Raw genomic sequence first — 23,733 nt, forward strand, 5'->3', positions numbered from 1 at the left:
GACTCTAATTAATTAGTATATTTAAGTTTAAATTCTAAAACCATTAGCGCTTAGTACGTAAAAGTCAATTTATTAGAACAAAAGACTTTTATACAATAATATTAAAATGCTTAGGAGGCACATTTTAGGACCATGTAATAAAAGATTCAGTGATAAGTTGCGACAGAATGACGTCACATCTTTAAAACTGAAAACTAATTTTAGGTGAGTTACGTCATTCAGAAGCAAACTTTCAAGTGGAAGAAATAACTACTCATTTAATTAATACTTAATTAGTATTTTTATTATTTTCACTAAAACTAATCAACTAATAATTTTTTTTTAACGTTTCTTGATTTATTACACTAACTGTGACGCGAATCGTTTAGAAGCCGTGTTCTAAATGTGTTCTTGTGTAAACCACCTGTAAGTGGGATGGAAATTTTTAATAAAAAAAGAAGAAACACAAGATGAAATATTTGCTTGTCCAGCTGAACATTTATTGTTATAAATTATCAAAATTTATTCAATGATATATTTACAAGTTTTAATATGATACAAACTGTGAAAACATCCCAAGAGAAGCTGAAAAAGCTGGAATGTAAAAGGATGGCATTTCGTGCGTCGGAACAATAAGAAGAGAATAAAGCAATAACAGCATTTTTTTTTCCTTCCATTACCAAAAATATTCGTTTAAGACCTTTCAGATATATCCATGAGAAAAGAATACATTCTCTATTGTGATTTTGATTGGCTCTTCGAACACAATCATTCTTCTCTAAATAGATACCTTACATGTTCAACACCACACTACACAAAACACAACAAATATAGATTGTCACCATAAAAAATAGAAAAAGAATTTCGACGCTAAGTATCATATTGGAAAACTCGTGGTAAAGGCGTGATTGGGATTTTTGACACAAGAACGGTTTATAAAAGTTTGATCCGTTAACGTAAATAAAATTAAAATTTTTGGTTATCTGACATTATTTAAAAACTATGCATTTATATAAAATACTTTTTGGTTTACGGATCTAGTAATTTAGATTGAAAGTTGCGGTAATGAAGTTTAGTGGAATAAATAATTTTATATCATATTGTCTGAATGTGCTCATAAACATTTAAAACAGAAAGACATCTGTTTTATTTCATAAAAATTTTAAGGAGTTCTCAAAAATATATAATATTGGAAATTCAGCTGCCCTTTTAAAATGTCATAAGATATTTTAAGTAGTCTGGTCAAATTTATATTAAAATTGATTTTGAAATTTATTAACTAAAGTTTATATTAAAATGCAGGTGTTGGTTTCTATCTTATTGGGTGAACTGGTTTTAATGGTATTCAGATCATGTGCAGAATTAATTCTTAAACTGGAACTTTTTCCTGTTTAATGATAGATAGAAAAGGTAAATATGCTGTTCAGGGTAATTCTAGTCCCTCCCCCCAAATGTTTACTAATCTAACTTAAATCGAACTGCTATCTTTCATAGTTTGAACCACATTAAAATGTTACAGGATTAACTATAAAATATAAAGACAACAAAGGGAGATGAGACTTTTATACATAACTCCAAAAGAGTTTAATATACAGTTTACGAACATATGAGTATTTACAAAGGTCTTTAACATTATTTTTCACCGTTAGAATATAAGGAAAAATAAATTTCTTTATTCATAAAACATTGATTTTCTTTTAAAATTTATTGAGAGTTTGGGTACAAAATATTATCTTTTTATAATTCTTTATTTGAATGCATTATTATACATTTATTTATTGAAGACGGATCAGTAATATTTTCAAATAATATAAATATACAATCAAAAACTCTTTAATTTAGTAATTATAAATGAAGATGATAGATATTTTAATGAATATTTTTCTTGCATTTTTTTGTTTACAAAATAATTTAATTCTTTTTTTTAAAATTTAATAAATTTAAGTAGTTAATCTCAGCTGTAGTTGAATAAAATTTTCCTAAAATGTGTTTATTCATTTTAGATTTTTCAAAAATAAGAAGAAAAAAAATTATTAAAAAAGATAATTTATTTGCTAATACTTCTATAAATAGTAGATAAAAATGCAATTTTAATTTAAAAAAAAACTGTAAAATGCTTTTATAAAATTTTATAAGCATTTCGATTTCTAATTACTTATACATTTATTAATTTTATAACATCATAAGACCTGAATGTTAATGGCTTACTTTTACTGACAATAAACTAAGAACATTTAACTAAATTGTAAACATGGTGGCAGATTAATAGGTTATAAGCAATTAATACATATTTTATGCCCTCATTTATACTTAATATTAATTCCCCGTAGGACGAAACATATCTTAAAAATAATAATTGATTACATTCGGAACAAAATATATACTAGAATGGCATAAATATTAAAGCAAATTTTAGCAGCAACTAACTTTGTCTATTTCGACGCAAGTTTATAAATCTTTTTTTCCTCTCAAATAATTTTACATTATAGTAACAGCAGAGTAGTATACAGCATATATGCCCGAACCTTTAATGTCTAATTTAATCAATATCTTAATGATTCTCTAAAAATAAATAATACATGTATGGGTATTAAATTCTGTTTTAAAAATTTAAATGAATTTATCCTGATTTGCTTTCACGATGAATCAAAAGTTTGATATATTTAAAGTAGTTCCATTAATAAATTTTTTATTTTCATTGCTAATAGATATGGACGGATCTTGTAAAAAGCTTATGAAAGCTTTGAATAACATAAACTATAACTTCTGATAACTTTTTTTCTTGTCTTAAGAAATAAAGATAGATTCATCACATATAAATAGAATTCTTTTTCTTTTTTTAGTGAAAAATAATAAACACCATAGAATTAAAAAATTACAATTTAAAACTGGCATTTTAATTGTAACTTTAATTTTTAATAAAAAAAAAACTTTATTCGATGATTTAATACATGGGGATTATAAGAATTATATGAAATTTTTTCTTTTTATACTGAGCATATATATTTGCAATCGTCACTATGACGTACTTGAATACATTCCAAATTATTGGAAAAGTCTACAAATTATAATTGTGAATAAAATACACTGCTATCTAGACCTAAAATATATTAGAACGATAACTAAATGTACACACCATGTGAGCGAAAATTCCACTGAATTTCCAGTTCGGTAAACTCTGACGAATGAATTGTTCACTATGTTTAATTCTAAACACTGAAATGTTTGTTTAATCATAAACTCACATCATTTCCTACAAATAACAAAAATTATAATAACACTTCCATCACTATCTCTCACCACACATTTTCTCACATTTATTCACCTCTCGATATTTCATTACATTCTAAAAAGTTTGGAAATAGAAAGCTTATGGTGAGCTCAAAACGTTGAAGGATGCAAGTTAATTAAATTGTCTAAACTTGCCTGCTAATATTCTATAACATTTACAATTTAAAATCAGCTAAATGACTAAATAAAGTAAACAACTGATGATGGAAAAAGTTTTAAAATAATCTTATTTTGATGATATTCATTTTTGAGTATTCATCAGATACATCTTAAACTCTTTTATTTAAATTAATTATATTTATTTAAAATTTAAACTTCGCTCAATTTAAACTCTTTTGCATAAATCAACAAATTTAGTTTTTATTTATATAGATGGATAGGCTAAGTATTTCAATTGAATTTTTAAAATATTCAACTTTTTATATAAATCACTCAAAATTTTAATTCAACGATTAAAATATTCCAATTTTTGAAAACGAGCATAAAATTGCTAAAATTAAAAAATATTTACAATTTTTTAAATATTTTAGAATTGGTAAGTTATAGAAGATTTGCCTCTGTATTAAACATGCGACAAAATATTAATATCAATCACTTTTTGCTAATTTTTTTAGAAAACTTCTTTACATCATAAATTTTAAAATTGCTTCAATGAAGTTTAAAATTTGAATAAAATTGATTCAATTTCAACAAAGCCTTTAGTTTTGTGTAAAATAAATTTGATTTTAAAAATTGAAACATTAATTTAAACAACACGACACTTTTATCGGAAAGATATCATCTCTTTTCTGAGTTTTGGTTACTTACAAAGATATTTGAAATAAAGATTATTAGTCGATAAAAAAAAGAGAAACAAAAGCACAGGAAAAAATAATTTTTACTTATTATTTGTGGGAATTATGAAGGAAAAAAATCTTTATACACTGTAATAGAATATTGATTTAAATAACAATATCCTTGATCATAATGGAATTACATTGCAAAATTCAAAACATTGCCACGAATCTTTGGTCATGGATATAACTGAAATGTCTTTTTAAAGTGCACAGAGAAAAACACAATTATAACTAACTTTGAAGCTATGGCTAAATTGAAATGGCTGAAAATCTATTAATTTTTTTTCTTGTATGTTTGCAAATGGTGAATGCAAAATATTCGGCCAGAAGCTGCTGTTGCAAAAGGACGTTTGGCAGCGATAAATATAGTATTATGGACAAGATAGAGAAGACGGTTAAGAATTGAGGCAGCAGTGACAAGTTGAATTGGCTCGCAGAAAATGTAACAATTATTACTTTCTAAATAATGGACTAGCTGGCAGAGAAAAAGTCAGCAGCAGATTTTTTCATTGGTTAAAATTGATTTTATATTACAAGCAGCAAAAATTATATTTAAGAAGTATAGATTTTTTTAAAATTAAAAATGGCAGGAGAAAAACTGAACCCGAGTTGGTAAGCAAAACTCTCGCCCTTTTATGAACTTATAATAAATTAAATGGACAAAATAGGCTGCTCACATGCCGTAGTGGTAGTTTGGTTTATGAAAAATTATTTGCACAACTTTGAGCTCGCAAGCAGCGTTTAAATGTACATACATTTCTTTGATCAAACACATAAAAGCTCGTGAATGAATGATGCATTCTTTGAGGCAAAGGAACCTACTATGTGCATAAAATATAATTTAAATACATAACTATAAAGAATATGGAAACTATAAATGCATACAAAAAAGTTATAATTCTTTATAAAAAACATAAAATATAAATAGAAATGAAACATTTTTTTAAAAAATGAAACAGTAGCATTTCTCAGTTACTTTGATTATAAAAATACCAGTTTAAATATTATCTGATAGTAATTAAAATGAAGGGCGATTTTAATATGAAGACATAAAAATTTAGTTGCTTTTGTTTATAAAATTGCTTCGAGTAACAAACTTTTATGATTTTATACAGAACTTCTTAATCAAATTCTATGGGTACAAGAATATAAAATGCGAATATGACTCTTGTAGAATTTCTCGAAATAGTTGAAAAATCGAATTACAAAAGTATATCGATATTATTTTAGATGATGTCCCTGTACTAATAAAGATGAAAATCTAGAAAATGTTTACGATATGTGTAAATTTCGAAATGCTACTGTTTTTGAAGGAAAGAATAACTTCTTTAAATGTGCAAGAACCCTTTGACACAAAGAAGCAAACAGACTTCATGAAACGTTCTTTGAGAAAGACATATTCTATCGGCCTACTCAAAGAAAACTAAACGCGATGACCAAAGAAAAAGCCCGATGACGGAATCTATAGATTTCTTCCTGACAAAAAACCAACAGTAATAAACTGAGAAAGGCACATCACAACTGAAATCTTTAGTTAAGAGTATCGCAGTACTTCTCCTACTCAAGAATTAGGTGACTTGAACTGCAATTAAGTTTGCATCTTTCGTTGCACCAAGCCACCCGAGTGTGTGAAATTATCTTCCGTTTCGATTTTTGTTGAAAAGTTCGACTTCTGGGTCACCAATTTAATAAGACTTAAAAAAGAATTACTTGTGGAAAAAAGTAAAGCCTATCGTACATCAGCCTGGATATCATTTGGTACAGATACAGTCAACTTTTCTACATTTGCGACTTCTTTAGAAAACTTAAAGCAAACAAAAGAAAGTTTTCTAATTTACTAGTGTAGAAGTTTTATCTAAAGTAAAACAATTTATATTTTTACTATTGGTCAATATTGTTTGGAAGAAAATTTTGCTAAATGGAAGCTTCCCAATGTGTGTTGATATTCATCAGTATTTATGAAGTTTTGGTTGGTTTCACTGATCCAACTTAAATTCATAAATATATTTTATTTCAATCTAAAATACTTCGTAAAAAGGAATATTTTACAGAAATATAATTCATATTTTAGGTCAATATGAAAAATAGAAAAATATTTCATTTTTATTACTATATCTTTTAAATTTGTGAAAAAAAAGAACTCTAAATTATTATGAAAAAATCTGAATAATCTATAAAAATTCTGAAACGGAATTTTCCAAAAAAGATTTTAAGAAAAATACTTTTTTTAATCAATTGCTTGGTAAGAAAAATGTATTATATATTTACAATTGGTAAAGCGATGTACAAGGGTGCCGTTTTAAATTAAAAAAAGGTAAAATCTGATTATGAACAGTGATTAGAAACAGTGTTCAATAAAAGTCATAAACGCTTAATTGCATGAAGTACAAAAGTTGATAAAGAAAACAGAAAAGTTGACTGCATCACAAACTGGATGTAAAAGCACTAGTTAACCGCTTATTTTTCAGCCGCAAAAATCTATGTGAAAATGATGCTGTCTCTAAGGACTAGACTTTTTTTTAGTAGTGACTAATATATTAGTGCAATGCCCAATGATGAAAAGCTTATTCGAATTCCATAAAATATCAGCAATTGCTTGCTATATAAGCTTCGTGTAAAAACATGACATGAAATAAATTTAGATTACTAATTAAGATGTACACTCTTTATAAATTTAAGCTTTAAATTTTGTTTTTCTCTCAAATAATATTATGTACAGTAAAATATTTGAAGATTTTTAGCTCCCATAGTACATAGATAGCAAATATCACAAATCATGATATTTTTTTTTCTCTCTTTATAAAATAAAGTCGATAATTCAGTAAAGTGATATTAGTGATTGAAAAGTCAAAACTTTATACTTTGTATATAGCATTTATAAATAATTTTATTAGTTTGAAAATATATAAATTTTCAACTTATACAAGTGAAAGGACAAAAATAGTGCATTAGGGGAATGATTCGCCATAGAATGATGATTTTTAACAATTAATGTTTTGAAGCCCTTTGTACAAATATTTCTTTTGGTCACTTATATTTAGTAAAACTTTCTAAGCAATCAACAAATAATTCTATTCAATAGTTTTAATTATTACCTATCTTGGCGACTTATCCTTAGAAAAGAGCGTCTTCAAATGTACACAGGGTTTGATGTTAATGCATCAAACAATACACCCCCATAAAAAAAAAACCCACAATATATAAATGCTTTTTGTTATTCTTGTCAGCAGCGGTTAGTGTATAAACCTTGAAGATGGTACACCGGGCATTGCAAGCTGACTTTACCAACCATTATAAACATCTACTAATAGCAATTTTTAAAAAATTTAACAAGTAACAAATGCTGATCATAGCAACTTTTACATAAGTTAAACATACAATTTTTTTTCCTGTTATTATAAATAAGCCAAATAGACGAAGACTTTAGAACAATTGATTGTTAACCGAGGTATATAGAAATCATTATGCATCCATTTACGAGGGTCAAATGGACTTTCACAATTTAATACTCTCTGAAAAATGTGTTTCAATGTAAAATAATCTATCTCAAACTTAAAACCCAGTTTCAAACTATAAGCACAGAAGCCACGTGCAATGCTATTCTTCAACCTCTGCGTAAAGGATATAAAAATATAGGCTTGAAGCAGATATACTTAGCAGTCGGTCACCAACAAGCACTTTCAAAAGCAGAGAAAAAATGTTCATTTCTCTTTTTATCACACGTCAGTCGATCTGCTGGTGACACTGGGTGACCTAGAATGGATAACAACTTTATGACCATTCTTTGTCATGTGCCCATCACTTTCAACAACTATTGCAGTCTGTTGTTGACGAGGTTCGCCATCACCAATTCGTCCTTTGTACCTCCTCCAAGCAAGTTGTATGATACGCGCACTATATATTTCTCGCTGTCTCGTCATCGTACTACTGATGGGCTTATAGCCTTCTCTTTCTTTAGGTATTACTACCTCTAGTTCCGCAGTTTCTTCGATGATATTGCCTTTCCTCGAGAAGAAGTCTTTCGTCAAAGCATCGAGGATATCAACACAAAACACCATATCACCTTCACAAATAGGAATATCCATACTAATTATTTTGTACTTATTCGGCTTAGGTATCTGAAGTGGTTCTTCGAGTGAGTCTAAGAATGTGCTCAGAGCCGAGTACCTAATAAACTGAGTTCCATCTGGATCGAAGTTCTGCCATATCTCGTAATACATATCATAGTCATCGTCAGTCAAGCCTTCTTGAACGTCTTCTGTGGCTTGACTGTAATTTTCCAATATTACAGCAATGTACATGTTAATTATGATTAGAAAGCTAATGATGAGGTATGAAACAAGGTAAGCAACAGCAATGTTCCTGCTACCACAATTACCTTCTAAATCTATTTTCGGATTCGGAGGATCGCAGTCATCCTCTTCCATGATGGCTGCCAACACTCCGTCCCAGCCGGCAGAAGTCGACATTTGAAATAAAAGTATCATAGATTGCCCAAATGTCTCGAAGTTGAAGTTCTCATCAACTCCACCTCGATGCTTCACAGTCATAAAGAAAGACATTCCAAAGATGGCATAGATGAACATGACGAGGAAAAGTAAAAGGCAAATGTTGAAAAGGGCGGGAAGTGACATGGCAAGGGCAAATAACAGCGTTCGGATTCCTCTCGCACCTTTAACTAATCGAAGAACACGTCCAACTTTTACAACACGAACTACTCGAAGAAGAGTAGGAGAAACAAAATACTTTGCTATTAAATCTTTTAGAACAATACCTATTTGAAAGAAAAAAAAGACAACAAATTAGACAATTATTAAACAGTTAAAAAATTTAATAATATGTGCTGATTAGAAAATCAATTCAAACATCTATATAATGAAGGATTTATCTAAGCAAAACTGAAAAATTTGGTGAAAAAACATGCTCAGACAAATTTTGTGAGTTTTGAGGATATTAGTTTTAAATTGTACAAACACATACTACACATCTCATTGTTTCCCCGTTGAAACTTATAATACTTAAAACATTAGAAGAATGTATATAATAAATTATTTCTTGGAAGAATTAATTCTTGTATGCTTGCTGGTGACAACCATTTTCTGTTTTCTACTAGGACTCACCTCTAAGCTCTTCAACTAATTTTTATTATCTAAAAAATTAAAAAGAGTCAGTGCTCTGGATTTAGTTTGCAGACAGGATTACTGTTGGAACACAGAGCAGGATTGTACAGGACTTAAAAAATATGATAGATTGCTGTCTTATCTTTAGACGACTGTTGTCCAACCAAAGGTTGAAAACGAACTTTACAAGATTACCTTCATTTGAAGAAAAATAAACACAAAATTATGATTACATTGTGAGCACATAATTATTTTCTTGTCACGAAGAAAGAATTTACTTTCAGTATGAAGTAGAAAAAAAGAAAAACATAATTTTTTGACAGTGTCTATCCAGTAATGTTCTTTTAAAATTTCAGTTATTCTTCAATTGATATGGATAAGGAAAGACAGAAATGTGTTCCACGGTGGATATAATCTTTTATATTCGTACAAAAATATTTCAAAATATTAAAGATAGAAGAGAGTCACAGTTTGACCAAGAGTCATAATGATTTATACATACTGATGCATAAATCATTATACATTGATGTATAAATCATGATATACATACATCATATAAGAACAGGTATCTGGAAATGGCTGCAAATGAAACAAAATATTGAATAGATGAAACGTAATATATCTAAATCTCATCTAGGAAATATATATATGTATATACATAAATATTTATTCAACTATAACATTGTTTAAAAATAGATCATCACTGCTATGTTTAAATTTTGGATATGACAATTTTATTAAGTAAGAATAAAACAAAGATATGAAAAAGACTTACCTAGTATAGATAAAGTGACTACAACAAAATCGAAGACATTCCAGGGCTCTTTAAAATAATACATACGAAGGGCAAAAATCTTGAGCACACATTCGGCAGTAAAAATAGCGATGAAAAAAATATTGAGGCGCTCGAGGATGGTGTCAAAAAGATCGGTTGGCTGGTAATGATCCATTGCCATCACAGTCATATTTAGGCAGATGAATATCATGATGGCCATATCGAATTTTTTATTAGTAGTGAGGTCAAATACAACAGCTTGCAGTTTGAACTGTAATCAAGGAAAACAAAATCACAGGTTATTGTTTTCGAGTACTTAATATATGTAGATCTTCAAGATCTTTTAAAGTTTTAAGACAAGGGAATTAAAATGCAGCAAAAAGAATAGTTATGGAACTTTATTATGTTACATAAAAAAAGGAACAAGGAAGGTTTGTTGACAGTTGACAACATTATGTTTATTAATATTGATTTAAACATTTCAATTTGTAAAAAAAAAAAGAAAAAAGAAGAAGTTCGCTTATGCATCAATTTTGCTAACTGATATTTTGTTAAGGGGAGTATTGATGGATATTCATTACCCAATATCATTCTAAGTATAAACGTGTTTACATCAGATACACAATTCAGTTATCCTTTATTACTGCAAAAATACAATATTTTTTTTATTTTTAAAAAAAGCATTTTTGTGTGTTTAATACCTGGGGACGAGGGATTGCTTTGGCTGGCTTTTTGGACCCCATCTTCTTCATTGCATTGTAGTACTTCTTTTGATCTTCAGTCATGAACATTTCTAAAGATCCCCCTGCTTATAGAAAAAAATACACTAGTCAGCAAAATATGCTATTTGAATGTAAACTTAATATGTTTAGCAAAATTACTTTAAGTTTAACATACTATATTTAAAAATTTAATAAAATGGGCGTTACTGGTAGTTAGTATTTGTTAATAGTTATGATTTCAAGAGGAAAATTTAAGTTTTTTAGCATATTGTGATGCATATAGGAATAGATTTATGAGGTAACCTAGTCTTTCAAGATAGAGTGATCATCTTTAGTTGATAAAAAAAATGATCAGCAGGTTGGGGGATCTGTTCATTGCTGTCACACGCCCTTCACAAACCTCCAAGTGATGAAAGCACTAATCTTTCTGTCTGAATAAACAGCATGTAGATCTATGTATTTCAACGTCAGACTTATTTTATGTCAAGTACATCTCTCAACCCATTTGCTTCACTAGATGGCAAAACTACTTATTACTCCATCTAATTTACTACACTGCACAATTTCGTCTCTCAACCTACTTCACTCTCGATATTAAGAAGGGTGTTGCAAAATTTTATACGACAGGATGTTCGAATTTTATCTGTTCTAAATAAGTTGATAACTACTTAGTGGGTTTCATTCAATTTATAAATTATTATTTAATAAAAAATAATTTGTTTTGCAAAATTTAAATTAAAAAAAAAACAGATGTTTAATTTTTTTAAATATTTTTTAATTAAAATTCATGGACTATTTAAAAAAGATCGCATTGAAAGTTTTTAATGAAACAACTGTTTTTTTTAAATTTTATTTTGTAATAAATAATTTAAGTTTTTATTTAAATTCATTCTAAGAATGAAAACAAAAGTACATTATTATACATGTTATTTAAAAGATAAAGGAATAAATTGAAAATAACTATTTATTACTTAACTGGTAAATCATTTCATTGAAAATACAAATTTAGTTGGCAATACATTTTGATTATGTTAACAGGAAAAAAAGAAAGAAAGGGGATAAAGATACAAAGGGTTCTAGTTAAGTAATGACAAGTTCTTTTCAATTTATTCCTCCTTTTTAACTCTTTTTAAAACAAGCATAATAATATACTTTTGTTTACATTTTCGTAATTAAATTTAATAAAAACTTAAATTCTTAATAACATATTAAAATAAATCAATTAGTTCATTAAAAAATTTGTACTATTATTTTCAAAATCCATGCATTTGAATTGAAAAAAATAATTTAAACATTTATTAATTTTCTTTGTTTTCAAAAATGGGAATTTTGAAAAAAATAAACTAAAGAGTAATAATTTATAAATTGAATAAAATATACTAAATAGTTATCAACTTGTTTAATACAGAAAATTAGAGATAAATTTTAACATCCCAGTTAGAATTTGACATCGTGAACTCTTTGGTAGAAGCCGGACAGCCTAACTGTTGTAGTAAGAATCCACAAAAACTGAAAAATTTTATTAGTTTATAAGTAAACAAAAACTTTATAAATGAACCAAAACGTTTTTAAAGTAAGTATATTTCCCCATAGGCAGAAATGGCTGATAATTTTTACCCTATCCAAGGTTTTCAATCATGCTCTATAATTGAAACCTAATTTCACCTTAAAAAGAATTCTGGGGAAGAGAAGTGTATTTCCCTTGTAAAAAGCATTGCAAACTGCTGTGTGGATGAACAGTCCCACAGTTGAGTTTACTAGGCTCTTTTTTCCCTGTGTCTCATACATTTACAAACTTAATCACATGCAAATATTACAAAAGTTTTAATAATTGTTTCTTGTAATGCATTGCATTATATAAGTTCAAATAAAGTTAGAGGAAAATTTTTTTTTCAACAGTCAACACAATGAAATCTCTTGGAAGTGTAGTAAAAATATACATGAAATTAAACGTCTTTTAATTTCATATTTATGCATATCTCTCATTTACATAAAAATATGAAACAAAGAAAATGTTATAAATGATAGTTTATCAAAACTTAACGTAATTTTAATTATATAATACAACCAGAACACAATACTTTCTTTACTTAAGCTTAAAATATTAAAAAATAACTCCAATGTCAGCTATTTAAGGACTATTGATGATTATATATAAATTAGGCTACAGAAAAAGCTGGCTGTTTATTGAATTTCATAAGAAAAACTTTTATATTAGATTTGAAATGATACTTATCTTTCTTTTTTGCTCATTAAAATTGTCAATAATTACTCCAATAAATAGATTAAGTGTGAAGAATGAGCCGAAGATAATGAAGAGAACAAAATAAAAATACATATATATTGTGTATTCGGGCTGCGGTTGTTGATCAACCTGTAAAATAAAACAATGATTAATATCTTGTTTAGATTTTAAATTGAATTTTTTGTTGGTAAATAAACAAAATAAGTTTTGTTAACATTTTTAAAACACACTCTGAGGGAGGAAACGCTATATTTTTAAAAAATTTAAAATCTTTTGTTTTTAAAGCAATTGAATTTTTTCAGAACAAATCGAGATAACAAAAATATATTTTTCATACTTGGTTCTGCTAAATAATTGCAAATTTTTTTGCTGCATTTCCTGTATGATCTAGCCTTATTTGGGTGTGGGAATTTCAAATCCGAAATTAGTTTGGCTCCTAAAGGTACAGACTTTTTTTTAAAGAGGACATTTTTAGTCAATTTTTTGTACAAATGTACAAGTTTAAAAACATTACATATAACAGGGGTAGCGTAAATGTTGCAACAAACTTCTTGGGGAATCAGGGCACATCATTAGAATTGAAATTGCCTAGGAACCCATGTCCGGAAATGTCGTCGAATGAAGTTAGCTTCCCTATTATGATGTGTTCAAAAGCATAGGGAGAGACAGTTCATAATAGGGAAGCGCCCTCAGAGGCGTATGACGACATTTCCAGGAATGGGTTCATATGCAATTTCGATCCTGATGATTTGCCCCAACTCCTCTGAAAGTTTGTCGTAACATTTATGCAAACTCCTGTGATATACACCGAAGAGCCATTACATTATGACCACCCTCCATTTATAACAATGGGCTCGCCCAGGCTTTCATGGCTTCTCGCCCAGGAACAATGTTGTCATGGGGCACATTAGGACCCATAATCCTCATAGAACAATCCCTGACGTCTGTAAGCTACTTGAACATAGTTGCAGACCAGGTTCACCCATCCATGGCAATAGTTTTTTCTGCGGGGGTTGGTGTTTACCAACAGGATAATGCACCAGATCATAAGGGTCGAATCGTCATGGATTGGTTCGAGTAACATTCCAGCGATTTTCAAGTCATGTCTTGGCCCCCAAATTCACCTGACCTTAATTCAATAGAGCATTTGCGGTCCTACTTATAAAACCAAATTCGTGCTGCCACGCTACCCCCTCGCAATGTGAGAGAATTGGAGGACCAGTTGGTGAGCGCTTGGTACCAGATACCTCAGACTACCTATCAGCATCTTGTGGAATCAATGCCACGGCAGGTGATAGTAGTTTTGAGGGCTAAAGGTGGTCCTACATGCTATTAGTAGGGTGGTCATGATGTAATGGCTCTGATGTCTTCGGTGTATATATCGTTTTAAAACTGGAAAATTTCAACAAAAAATAGACTAAAAAATGCCATTTTAAAAAGAACCGTACCTGGGAAATCGAATGCAGAAATAGTTAGCTATAAATTGTTTCAAAATGTAATTTCGGAATAATATGAATATCAGAAGTTAAAATCCTCTCTCGAGTTAAGCTTTACTTTCTATCTGGAATTTACTGAGGGGAGGGCGCAACACTTACTCATTGCTATCTAGGCAAGTGAATAATGTTACCGAAGTAATTTCTTACGCTGAATTGAATGAAATCGCACTCAAGTCGATACATCTAGTTGATAATAGTTAAATTTTATATAGAAAAAGGGAAAATTCTGACTAATTCAGTTTTATGCATCTGGTATTGCTATCCAAGCAAGTGAGGTATTGATTCCAATGTATTCGTTAAGCCAGTGATTCTCAACCTTTTTTTTTGCAGCGGCACACTTTCAACCATTTCGAAATTTGACGGCACACAATGAAAAAAATTAGTTTAAAAGTTGTTTACTTAACTATAATACACTGTGTTATATAGTTTGTGATAATTTTGAATGTGAAATAAACTAATATGTACTACAAAAGCACGTTTATTAAGGGATTAATTATTTTTTTTGACTAATTTTTTATTAATTAGTAAAAGTTATTTTTTTTTTTTGCTAGTTATTAATTGTTAGCTTGTTTTCTATAGTTATATTAACTGCTAGTTTCTTTAAATTAATAAATTTTTTTGTGATTTCTTGTTAACTAGTTTTATTGCTAATTATTAATTGTTAGCTTATTTTTTTGTTAGTTATGCTTTGTTAATTTGTTTTTAGAACTATTAATTGCATAGCTTGCTTTAATGATCAGCTTTTATTTCCGGTTGAAAGTTAATATTTAGCTTGCTTTTTTTTGCTAATTAATAATTTTAATAGTCATTAAATTTCCTACTAATTTCAACATTTCTTAAAATTGTGTGTCAAAGACAATTTAAACACTTCCTTCTTATTTTAAGATTGTCAGAGACAAGACAATCGCCCACAAAGAGATGTTCACGTNTATATATATATATACACATACACTTTCCTTTAATTTAAACTTTACAACTTTACTCGTAATAAAAAAAGCATTATAATTTTTATTGTATCATTTCTAATATTTGACGCGCATTTTAAGAATTTGGCGGCACACAAAAGTGCCGCGGCACAGTGGTTGAGAATCACTGCGGTAAGCAATTGGAAGGAACGCTTCAGTTCATTAACAGTTTAAGAGTTCGTGTTCGGTAATTATTCTCTCCTTTGTCCTGTTTAACACCCTAGCTTTTATTCTTTACCATCTTCTATATTTCATTTTAATATTTTACAGGCTGCTCGCTTTGCTTTCTAATTTTCAGAACTGCTTTCAAAGCTCTATACACCCATCCAATGCGCTACGGGACGAATTACCGAAAAAGCGGCAAAAAAACAAGATATTGAGGTGGATTGATATTCGTTCTTAAGAAAACGAAACTTTACAATTTAATTAACTCAAAATTAATCAGAAATTTAAGAACAAGCTTTTTTTCAAAAAAATTTGACAAATTAGGCAAGGTTGGATTCGTGGCATTTTGATCGCAAACAGCGCAGCCATTTCAAGGTCTGGCAAGCGACAGGGAACAGACGGTGGAATATTAAAATGTCTTACATTTTGTGGCGTTGACTCTAGGACCTTAATTTTGATAAGTATGAAACCGCTTGTCTGAACAGTAAATTTATTATCTTGTATTTATTTCACCTTTAAAACTAATAGCTGAAATAAATGCAAGATTATGAATTTATTTCATCGATTAATCTTAAAGTTAAATGCTTGTTATTGTTACTAAAAGCTGGATAAAGATATTATGCCAGATCGATAGCAATTTTAGGTAAAATAATATCTTAACATATGAACCTCAGAGTAGGACTAACTTTAGAAAAATAATTTTAAATTTCTTACCCCGGTTGAATCGATAGCAGAATTCATGATATCAATCCAACCTTTAAAAGTTGCCTAGAATAAAGTAAACATTATAATATATTTACAATGGTAAGAAAAAAGAAATTTAATAATAATAAAGTTTCGAACAACCAATAAATATAATTCTATAAAATCATTATATTCTATACATGTTACTAAATCTGGGTTTATGATAGAGCATAACAGGAAAAAATGTGGGAGCGAATTTGTTATTAGAATTTAATACCAACACATACTGGACTTAACTCTTTCTTTCTTATAATTTATCCATCATCAAAGCAAACTAAAATTGAAATAATTTTACCAGTACTTCTATCGAAACACAACTGTTTCTGGATTTGAACATTAAAACATGTTATTAAAATTCATCAGCAGTGCAACTGATGCGTGAATATTAATAAGATTTTATTTTTGTCTACAAATTCTACATCAAAATGTACGTAAATTTTACTCATGTTTATTGCGCTTGTTTCAGAAATAATATTCACAACTGAGTTTTTTTTTTAGTTTTATAAATTTATTATTGGCCAGTCACTAATATTATAAAAAGTGTAAAGTATTACCTGATAAAATAACATTACATTTAATTTCAGATGTAAAACCACCTGATTTTTCCATGAAATTGAAAAAAAATTTTTGATCAAAGTATAATTTCATCAGAAATAATTTATTTTAACTCAGTAATGAAACTTACTTTTTGATAGAAAATATATCAAACATTCCATTTTGTAAGAAACTCTAAGCAAAAGTTTAACATCTAGTTTTTATAATGCACAATATGAAGTATATAGATAGAAGCAATAATTTGCACAAAAACTAGAACATTTTTAAAACTCAATGATTGAGTAATGCCAGTTTTACAACCATTTTTTTTTTACTTGTGATAAAAAATTAACAACCAAAATTGATTTGCATAGGAAGCTTAATTTTCAAAATAAATTATTACCAGTCAATTGAATTTCATTGTTGAACTGAAAATATGTTTATATTTAGAAAAAAAAATTAAAACATTTTGAATAAATTTGTTATAGTTTTAATAAATCTAAGAAAAATTAACCATGTTACAGTGAGATTTTCCCAATAAATAATTTTAACAAATGTTAGATTTACTTACTTTGAACCTATCTGACTACTTATTATACTTATTATTAAATTAAATTTTAATATTGGTTATTTTCCAGTTTTATTGTAAGATTTTTTCAAGTTCTAGACAACAAAAAAGGCAATATTTTTGAATTTGTTATAATTAAAATTTTAGACACTTCTAGGTTTTCAGGACTTTAAGAGATCCCAAGTAGTATTGTAAAGTATAATAAATTGAATGCTTTTTTCTTCAAAAAGTGGCATACTTTTTTAAAAGAAAGAAGTACATTTGAGATGAAAATGACTAATAAAATTGTTAATAATTAGTAAAATAATAACTTTCAAGGACCGTAAAAAACTTATTCATGTCGACAGAAGATATATATAAAAGTAGCAATGAGCAAAATTTCCTCTGCGATTAGGAAGCTGAGGATTTGATTTTTTTAATAAGGCTTCAGCGAAATATGAAGCATATAATCGCACCTTTATTTTTAAGGCTTAACTTAAACAAAAACAGATAAGAGATAATGCCACTCCAAAAATGGATGCATGCATACATATATTTTCAGAGTCTTTAACATCACTTAAATCAAACATCTTTTAAACCAAAGAAAGAGCATACCACTTGAAACAGGGCTAAGTAAGCATTCAGCACATTGTCAAAATTAATCTTAGGATTGGTCCAGGACATATTTTGAGCTTGACATTCAGTTTTATTAGCTGCAATTGTTATATTAACTACAGTTCCTTCTTCATCTTTGCAAGAAAAAAACTTTCCTGATAACAGTTGAACACCCATGATTGCAAATATTAACCAAAAAATGAGGCACACTAGAAGTACGTTGAAAATGGCTGGGATGGCTTGGACCAAGGCATTGACCACCACCTAAATAATTTGAGAAACTCTATGTCAGTAATATTTATTAAATAAGAAAACAAAATTTAAAGCCTCAAAATTAATTTATAAAAGCAATCTAACATGATGGCATAGTAAATTGTGTGTAATTATATAAAACCTGTTTTGAAAAATTAATGGTTATTCTCATATTAGGAGTTGCCTAGATCCCAGCACTTACTACTAAAAAGGTTAAATAAATTTATTTTTGTGTTAGTTAAGCAAATGACTAAATGTCTTTCACTTTTATCATTATAGTGCTTGGAAATCGTAAATGGATTATTGAGTATAAAAAATGCAAAATTATTTTAAACTTAGTAATTTTTTATTATTGCTTAGTCAGCTGCAATTTATGTGTTTAAAATATTTTTGACATTATTTTTATTGTGGTAATTCCAAGTGTATCGAAAAAAAAAAAAGAATTTGAGTGTGGCCTGGATTATAAAATGGGGGGAGGAGAGAAATACTTGATAAAAGTAGCTTCTTTTCATCGTCGATAAAACTGCAATTTAAACAATAAAAAAACTACGGTTTTTAAACTGATACATTGAATTAAATGCTACAATGAAATATAATAATAAAATATTGTATACGTCGCTCATTAGGGACTAGAACATTATGTATCTAAAATTCTTCTATATCATATTAAAATTAATTCTTTTAAATTCGAGGTGGAATCTTTTGTTACACTTCGACAACCAGGCTTAAATTACCTGCAAACATGTAAACGAAATAATACAGCGTTAAAGTTATTTAGTGTTCATGTCCTTTTGCCCAATAAGACTTTTCACCAAGAAGTCAGAAACTATAAGTAATTTTCAGCAATTTTACATAAATTCACGGCCCATTTGAATATCAATTTTATTTTTATTTCGCACGTATTTAGGGTGGAATGAAAATTAGTGATTAAAATAACAGACAGCGAACATTAAAACGTTGAAGGTTTAATAAGGTATTTATGTGGAAAAACTGATAAAGCTTTTGAGGCAATGTAAAAGACCAATATTAAAGGCTAAAAGAGCCTTTTCAATTTGTATCATGGTTGCTATAAGAAGTAACTTTTTAAATATTACTTTTGTAAGAAGATCCCAAATGAGGAGCCAAAGGGTCACACCTTTCATCAATTTTAAATTCTCAAAATATTGGTCTAATATTTGTTATTTTTAATATTAAAATTACTCCAAAGCGTACTTCACTTATGTAAATAAGTATGATTTTTAAGATATACTGTTTTACCTAATGAGCGAGGTAATAAAGTGCATTAGTTTCAGCATTACTAAATGTTTTCAATATTATAACACATACAATTTTCAGATATTAATAAATGCACTATATTTTTAAGGCAAGCAACATGCATTGAGTTTTTAAGCCCATTAACTTAATGCAGTATTCAAATGGTGAAAGATAATGAAGTCTAATTAAATTCTAAAACTAATTCAGCTTTGTAATGCAGTGCCTAGACTATTGAGAAAATTCTTTTGCATATAATGTGTTGGCTGCCCAGATTTCATGAGATATTTTTCTCGTTCGACATTTGAATATAATTTATTTTCTAAATATGTTCAAAAGATTCCAAGTAGTATTTGGGGAAGAAGTTATATATTAAAAGAAAGGCAGCCAACATATTTCATTTGATCCTACACCTAACATGCAATATTAATTAAAAAGAGAATTTTTTTTTAATAAAAGGTTCTATCTACTAAAGAATTTAAAAGTAAGAAACAGTTTTTTGACCTACCTGAAGATATACCTTACTTGTTTCTTAAAATAAATTTATTTTGAATTGCTTCTTTTCGTGGTCCAGGGGATTGTAGTAACATTTTTTTTTAATAGAGTCCATGCACTTTGAAGATGGAAATACACACGGAAAAATTTGTTTTCAAGCCAAATTTGAAATTATTGTCCAAAACACAGTAAATTGTACAGGGATGTCAATTTTTAGCCATAAGATTTTTCAAGGTAATGTTAATGGTTTTTAAAGAGTGGCACATATGAATAATAAGGAAAATTGGGAACTTTAAAATGTACCAAATATGACTTCGTAACTAAATATAAAATACAAGGATAATCCTAAAGGTAATGTCTCAAATTTTATTTTCTATAATATGTTATTATAAAGGATTAACAGTCGATTTGGGAAACTAAAATTGGGAACTTTAATATGTACCAAATATGACTTCGTAATTAAATTTAAAATACAAGGATAATCCTAAAGGCAATGTCTCAAATTTTATTTTCTATAATATGTTATTATAAAGGTTTAACAGTCGATTTGGGCTACTAAAATTTGGGAACTTTAAAATGTACCAAATATGACTTTGTAATTAAATTTAAAATACAAGGATAATCCGAAAGGTAATGTCTCAAATTTTATTTTCTATTATATGCTATTATAAAGGTTTAACAGTCGATGCATGCTTGCAAACACTGTGCCAGTCTTTGTATAATCATGGATGCCACCTCTCATCATGTCTTTGAAAAAGCCTTTTGAACCGCGTCTTTTCACTTAGTCCCAGGACATCATTTTACTTTGACCTATCCTGTAATAGGACAAATAAGAACAACATTACAAAACTCCAATATGCTTGGAATTTACTCATCTACTGTCGTTATTGTGGAATGAATATTTGGCTAAAAGGCAATTTTGCTTCGAGGAATCGATGAAAGATGAGGTATAATTCAATTCATGGCGATCAGCTGGTGGGGTATGAAAGCGATCGCTGCGCCTATAAAAATGCACTAACCAAAGATATGATAATCGGATCCTGTTGAGACAAAAAAGTTATTATCTAATTGTGTTCAACTAATTAAAAGAACATTACATGTAAAATCAGATATTTTTTTATGTCTAAAAATAAAATACTTATGGGAATGCCTTTCTAAATAAGGCAGTTATGTTCTGTTGCTCCTGAATAACTTGTGATTTAATGATCGGATTTTCAGGCGGATCAACTTTAGGATTACTCAAACTTAAGGATTTTAAGGAGTGACATCAAATATTCTAATTAATTAGTGCAGGCGATATTTTAAATTACGAAATCAGTGGCAAAATTTCTTTTTTTTCAGAATAAACATACTTTTTCCCCCGAACGGATTCAGATTTCTGACTCTCAAAATATAGGGGGGTAGCCGCAATCTGTGAAAAATCGTCCCAATGGTTTGGTCAGGAGAACTGTTGAAAGTTTGGACACCTTAATATTCATTTTATTCTTCGCGTATTTCGCAAAATCTAGAGAATTGTTTTCAACGAATCGAAAAATATTTGACCAAAATTATGAGATTTGGTCATCCAAAGATAATTCCAAGCAAAAAATAATTTTTAATAATTATTTATTATTTTATTAATTAATTGACGTGAATTTAATTCATGACTGGAGTACACAAATTGTATACAATTAGAGTATTCAAATTGTATTTAAGAACTTCAGAGTTTTTTTTCCTTCACACTTTACTATGACTCTCAGTATTTTGAGGTAGAAAAAGTTTTTAGAAATGGATAAAAAATGATATCCCTGAAAGATTAGAGAAATTCAACCTACAAACATTAACTGTGGTCTAATATTTTTATCCATATTCAAATTAGACTGTAAATTGAACTAAAATCTTTGTAATTTAATTAATTTTGTTCATATGTTGTTGAGGGGTCCACATAACTAAATAAAATTCCTCAACTTCACGCACGATCTATGCATAGAACGATGAATGCTTTTGATGTAACTTGAAAACAAATATTCCTGTGTTACAGAAACAGCACACTAAAGCACTTTTTCTTACATACAGCTAACATCAAATAGATAGAGACAGTTTTGCAAAAAACAAAGACAACAGAGAGAAGTTTTGATGTAGAATGATTAGATTCACAGCACAATGAATAGATGGAATAGATGCCTGTTTTTGTTACTGAAATACAGCATAGTAGCGTTTGAAGTCTTTATCAGACTAAAAGTAATGTTTCATTTGTAGTACAAAAACATAAAGAATTGTACTCTCTTTATATCTAAAATGAAGACTAGACTCTCTATTTAATTAGCTTCTAAACGTTAGAAAAGATGTAATAAAGATTTGTTTTCTGCAAATTTTTTTGGGATGATTTCTATGCTAACAATATGAGTTTTAAATGTTTCTATGTTATCATAATTATTTTTCATTGATCAATAAATTGAAATTCGATGCATGCTATGCATTAAAATTATTTTTGAAAAATAAATAAATGTCTAAAATCAATAATCTAAATCAAACATTGTTTCATAATTGTATTTTAAGCTGAAATTTAATTGCTATAAAGTTATAGCATAAACAAGTAGCATACCAATTGTGAAAGTTGGGCTCTTTTAGCAGAGAATTTGTAAAAATGCACTAAATTTTTGCTACTAAATGTGGGCCTAAAAGCTAAGTGTTCAGCGATGAGTTAAAAACGAAAAGCTCTTTTAAAACAGCTAGCGACATGGTATGTTATTACAAGATCGTTTTAATTACTAGAAAAATCTGCTTAGGCACCTAAGAAAGTCTAGATGTGTATAATTAATAACGGATGGCCTTAAAGTACACGTTCCTAGAAAGCGAGAAGAAATATTTTCATTAGTCACAACATAGAAAAGAAAGGAAAGCAAGCAGGCAGAGAGAAAAAGAAGTAAGTATAGCATTCCATAGAGAAAAAAGTCATGCACTTGTGAATAATGTGGCTATGGTCGACATATTTACCCTCATCCCCTGGAAGCGCGAAAGTGCTCTCAAAGGCCGTAGAGCCCGGAGCGTACGCATCGTCTTGAAGGCTTGAATGTTTGCACTCCCAAGAAAACCGGCTACAAGATTAACCACTGATACCTGATGAACAAGAATCAAGTTAGCGTTCACGGCATAATTGTTTTTGTTCACAAATGGGAGTTTTTTGAACATGGCTTCGATGCACTGCATATTAACACTTCAGCTATATTATCTCTCACCTCCAACAGAAATAGACTTTTGCAAAGCCTTTCTCTGTACGCTAAAGGAAAACAATTGCACAAACGACACGACACCCAAAGCAACACTTATAGAAATCAATACTCCAGTGAGCTGTTGTAGTTGGTCATCATAGAACACAGAAATTTTTCATACATACCCTTGCTATAAGCTCTTTACAGTTTTTTAAAATTAATAATTACAGTACAGAACCTCTTATCCGGAAATCAGAAAACCGGAACAAAATTCGATAAGTTTTCCTGACATTTTTTAAAAAAAATTAATTTTTTTCCTCATAAGATTTTAGGATTTTTCTTTCTCTATTAAAAGATGTTTACTTTACCATCATTTAAGAAATAATCATTAGTTCCCTACACTGTCAAGAGAAGTAAGAGTCTTGTAGTATTAATTATTATAAACGCATGCTTTAATCCTTCTTTAATTCTCGAAAGATCGTTAGAGGTAATCAAATATATATATATATA

General features: G+C 28.8%; 1 protein-coding gene across 1 annotated transcript in view; it reads right to left on the reverse strand.

Moving 5' to 3' along the window:
* Window positions 1–450: 450 nt before the first annotated feature.
* LOC107454398 (sodium channel protein para) overlaps window positions 451–23,733 on the reverse strand; it is a 227,573-nt gene continuing 204,290 nt past the window's right edge. The window contains exons 26-31 of the mRNA XM_071181380.1: window positions 18,035–18,298; window positions 16,309–16,362; window positions 12,956–13,097; window positions 10,703–10,806; window positions 10,002–10,272; window positions 451–8,880 (exon numbers count right to left, since the gene is read on the reverse strand). Coding sequence (XP_071037481.1) covers window positions 7,823–8,880; window positions 10,002–10,272; window positions 10,703–10,806; window positions 12,956–13,097; window positions 16,309–16,362; window positions 18,035–18,298 — 1,893 coding nt within the window. The 3' untranslated portion in view covers window positions 451–7,822. The remainder of the gene's footprint in view (window positions 8,881–10,001; window positions 10,273–10,702; window positions 10,807–12,955; window positions 13,098–16,308; window positions 16,363–18,034; window positions 18,299–23,733) is intronic.

This window comes from Parasteatoda tepidariorum, chromosome 5 (genome assembly GCF_043381705.1).
Source record: "Parasteatoda tepidariorum isolate YZ-2023 chromosome 5, CAS_Ptep_4.0, whole genome shotgun sequence".
In the NCBI taxonomy this organism is placed as follows: domain Eukaryota; kingdom Metazoa; phylum Arthropoda; class Arachnida; order Araneae; family Theridiidae; genus Parasteatoda; species Parasteatoda tepidariorum.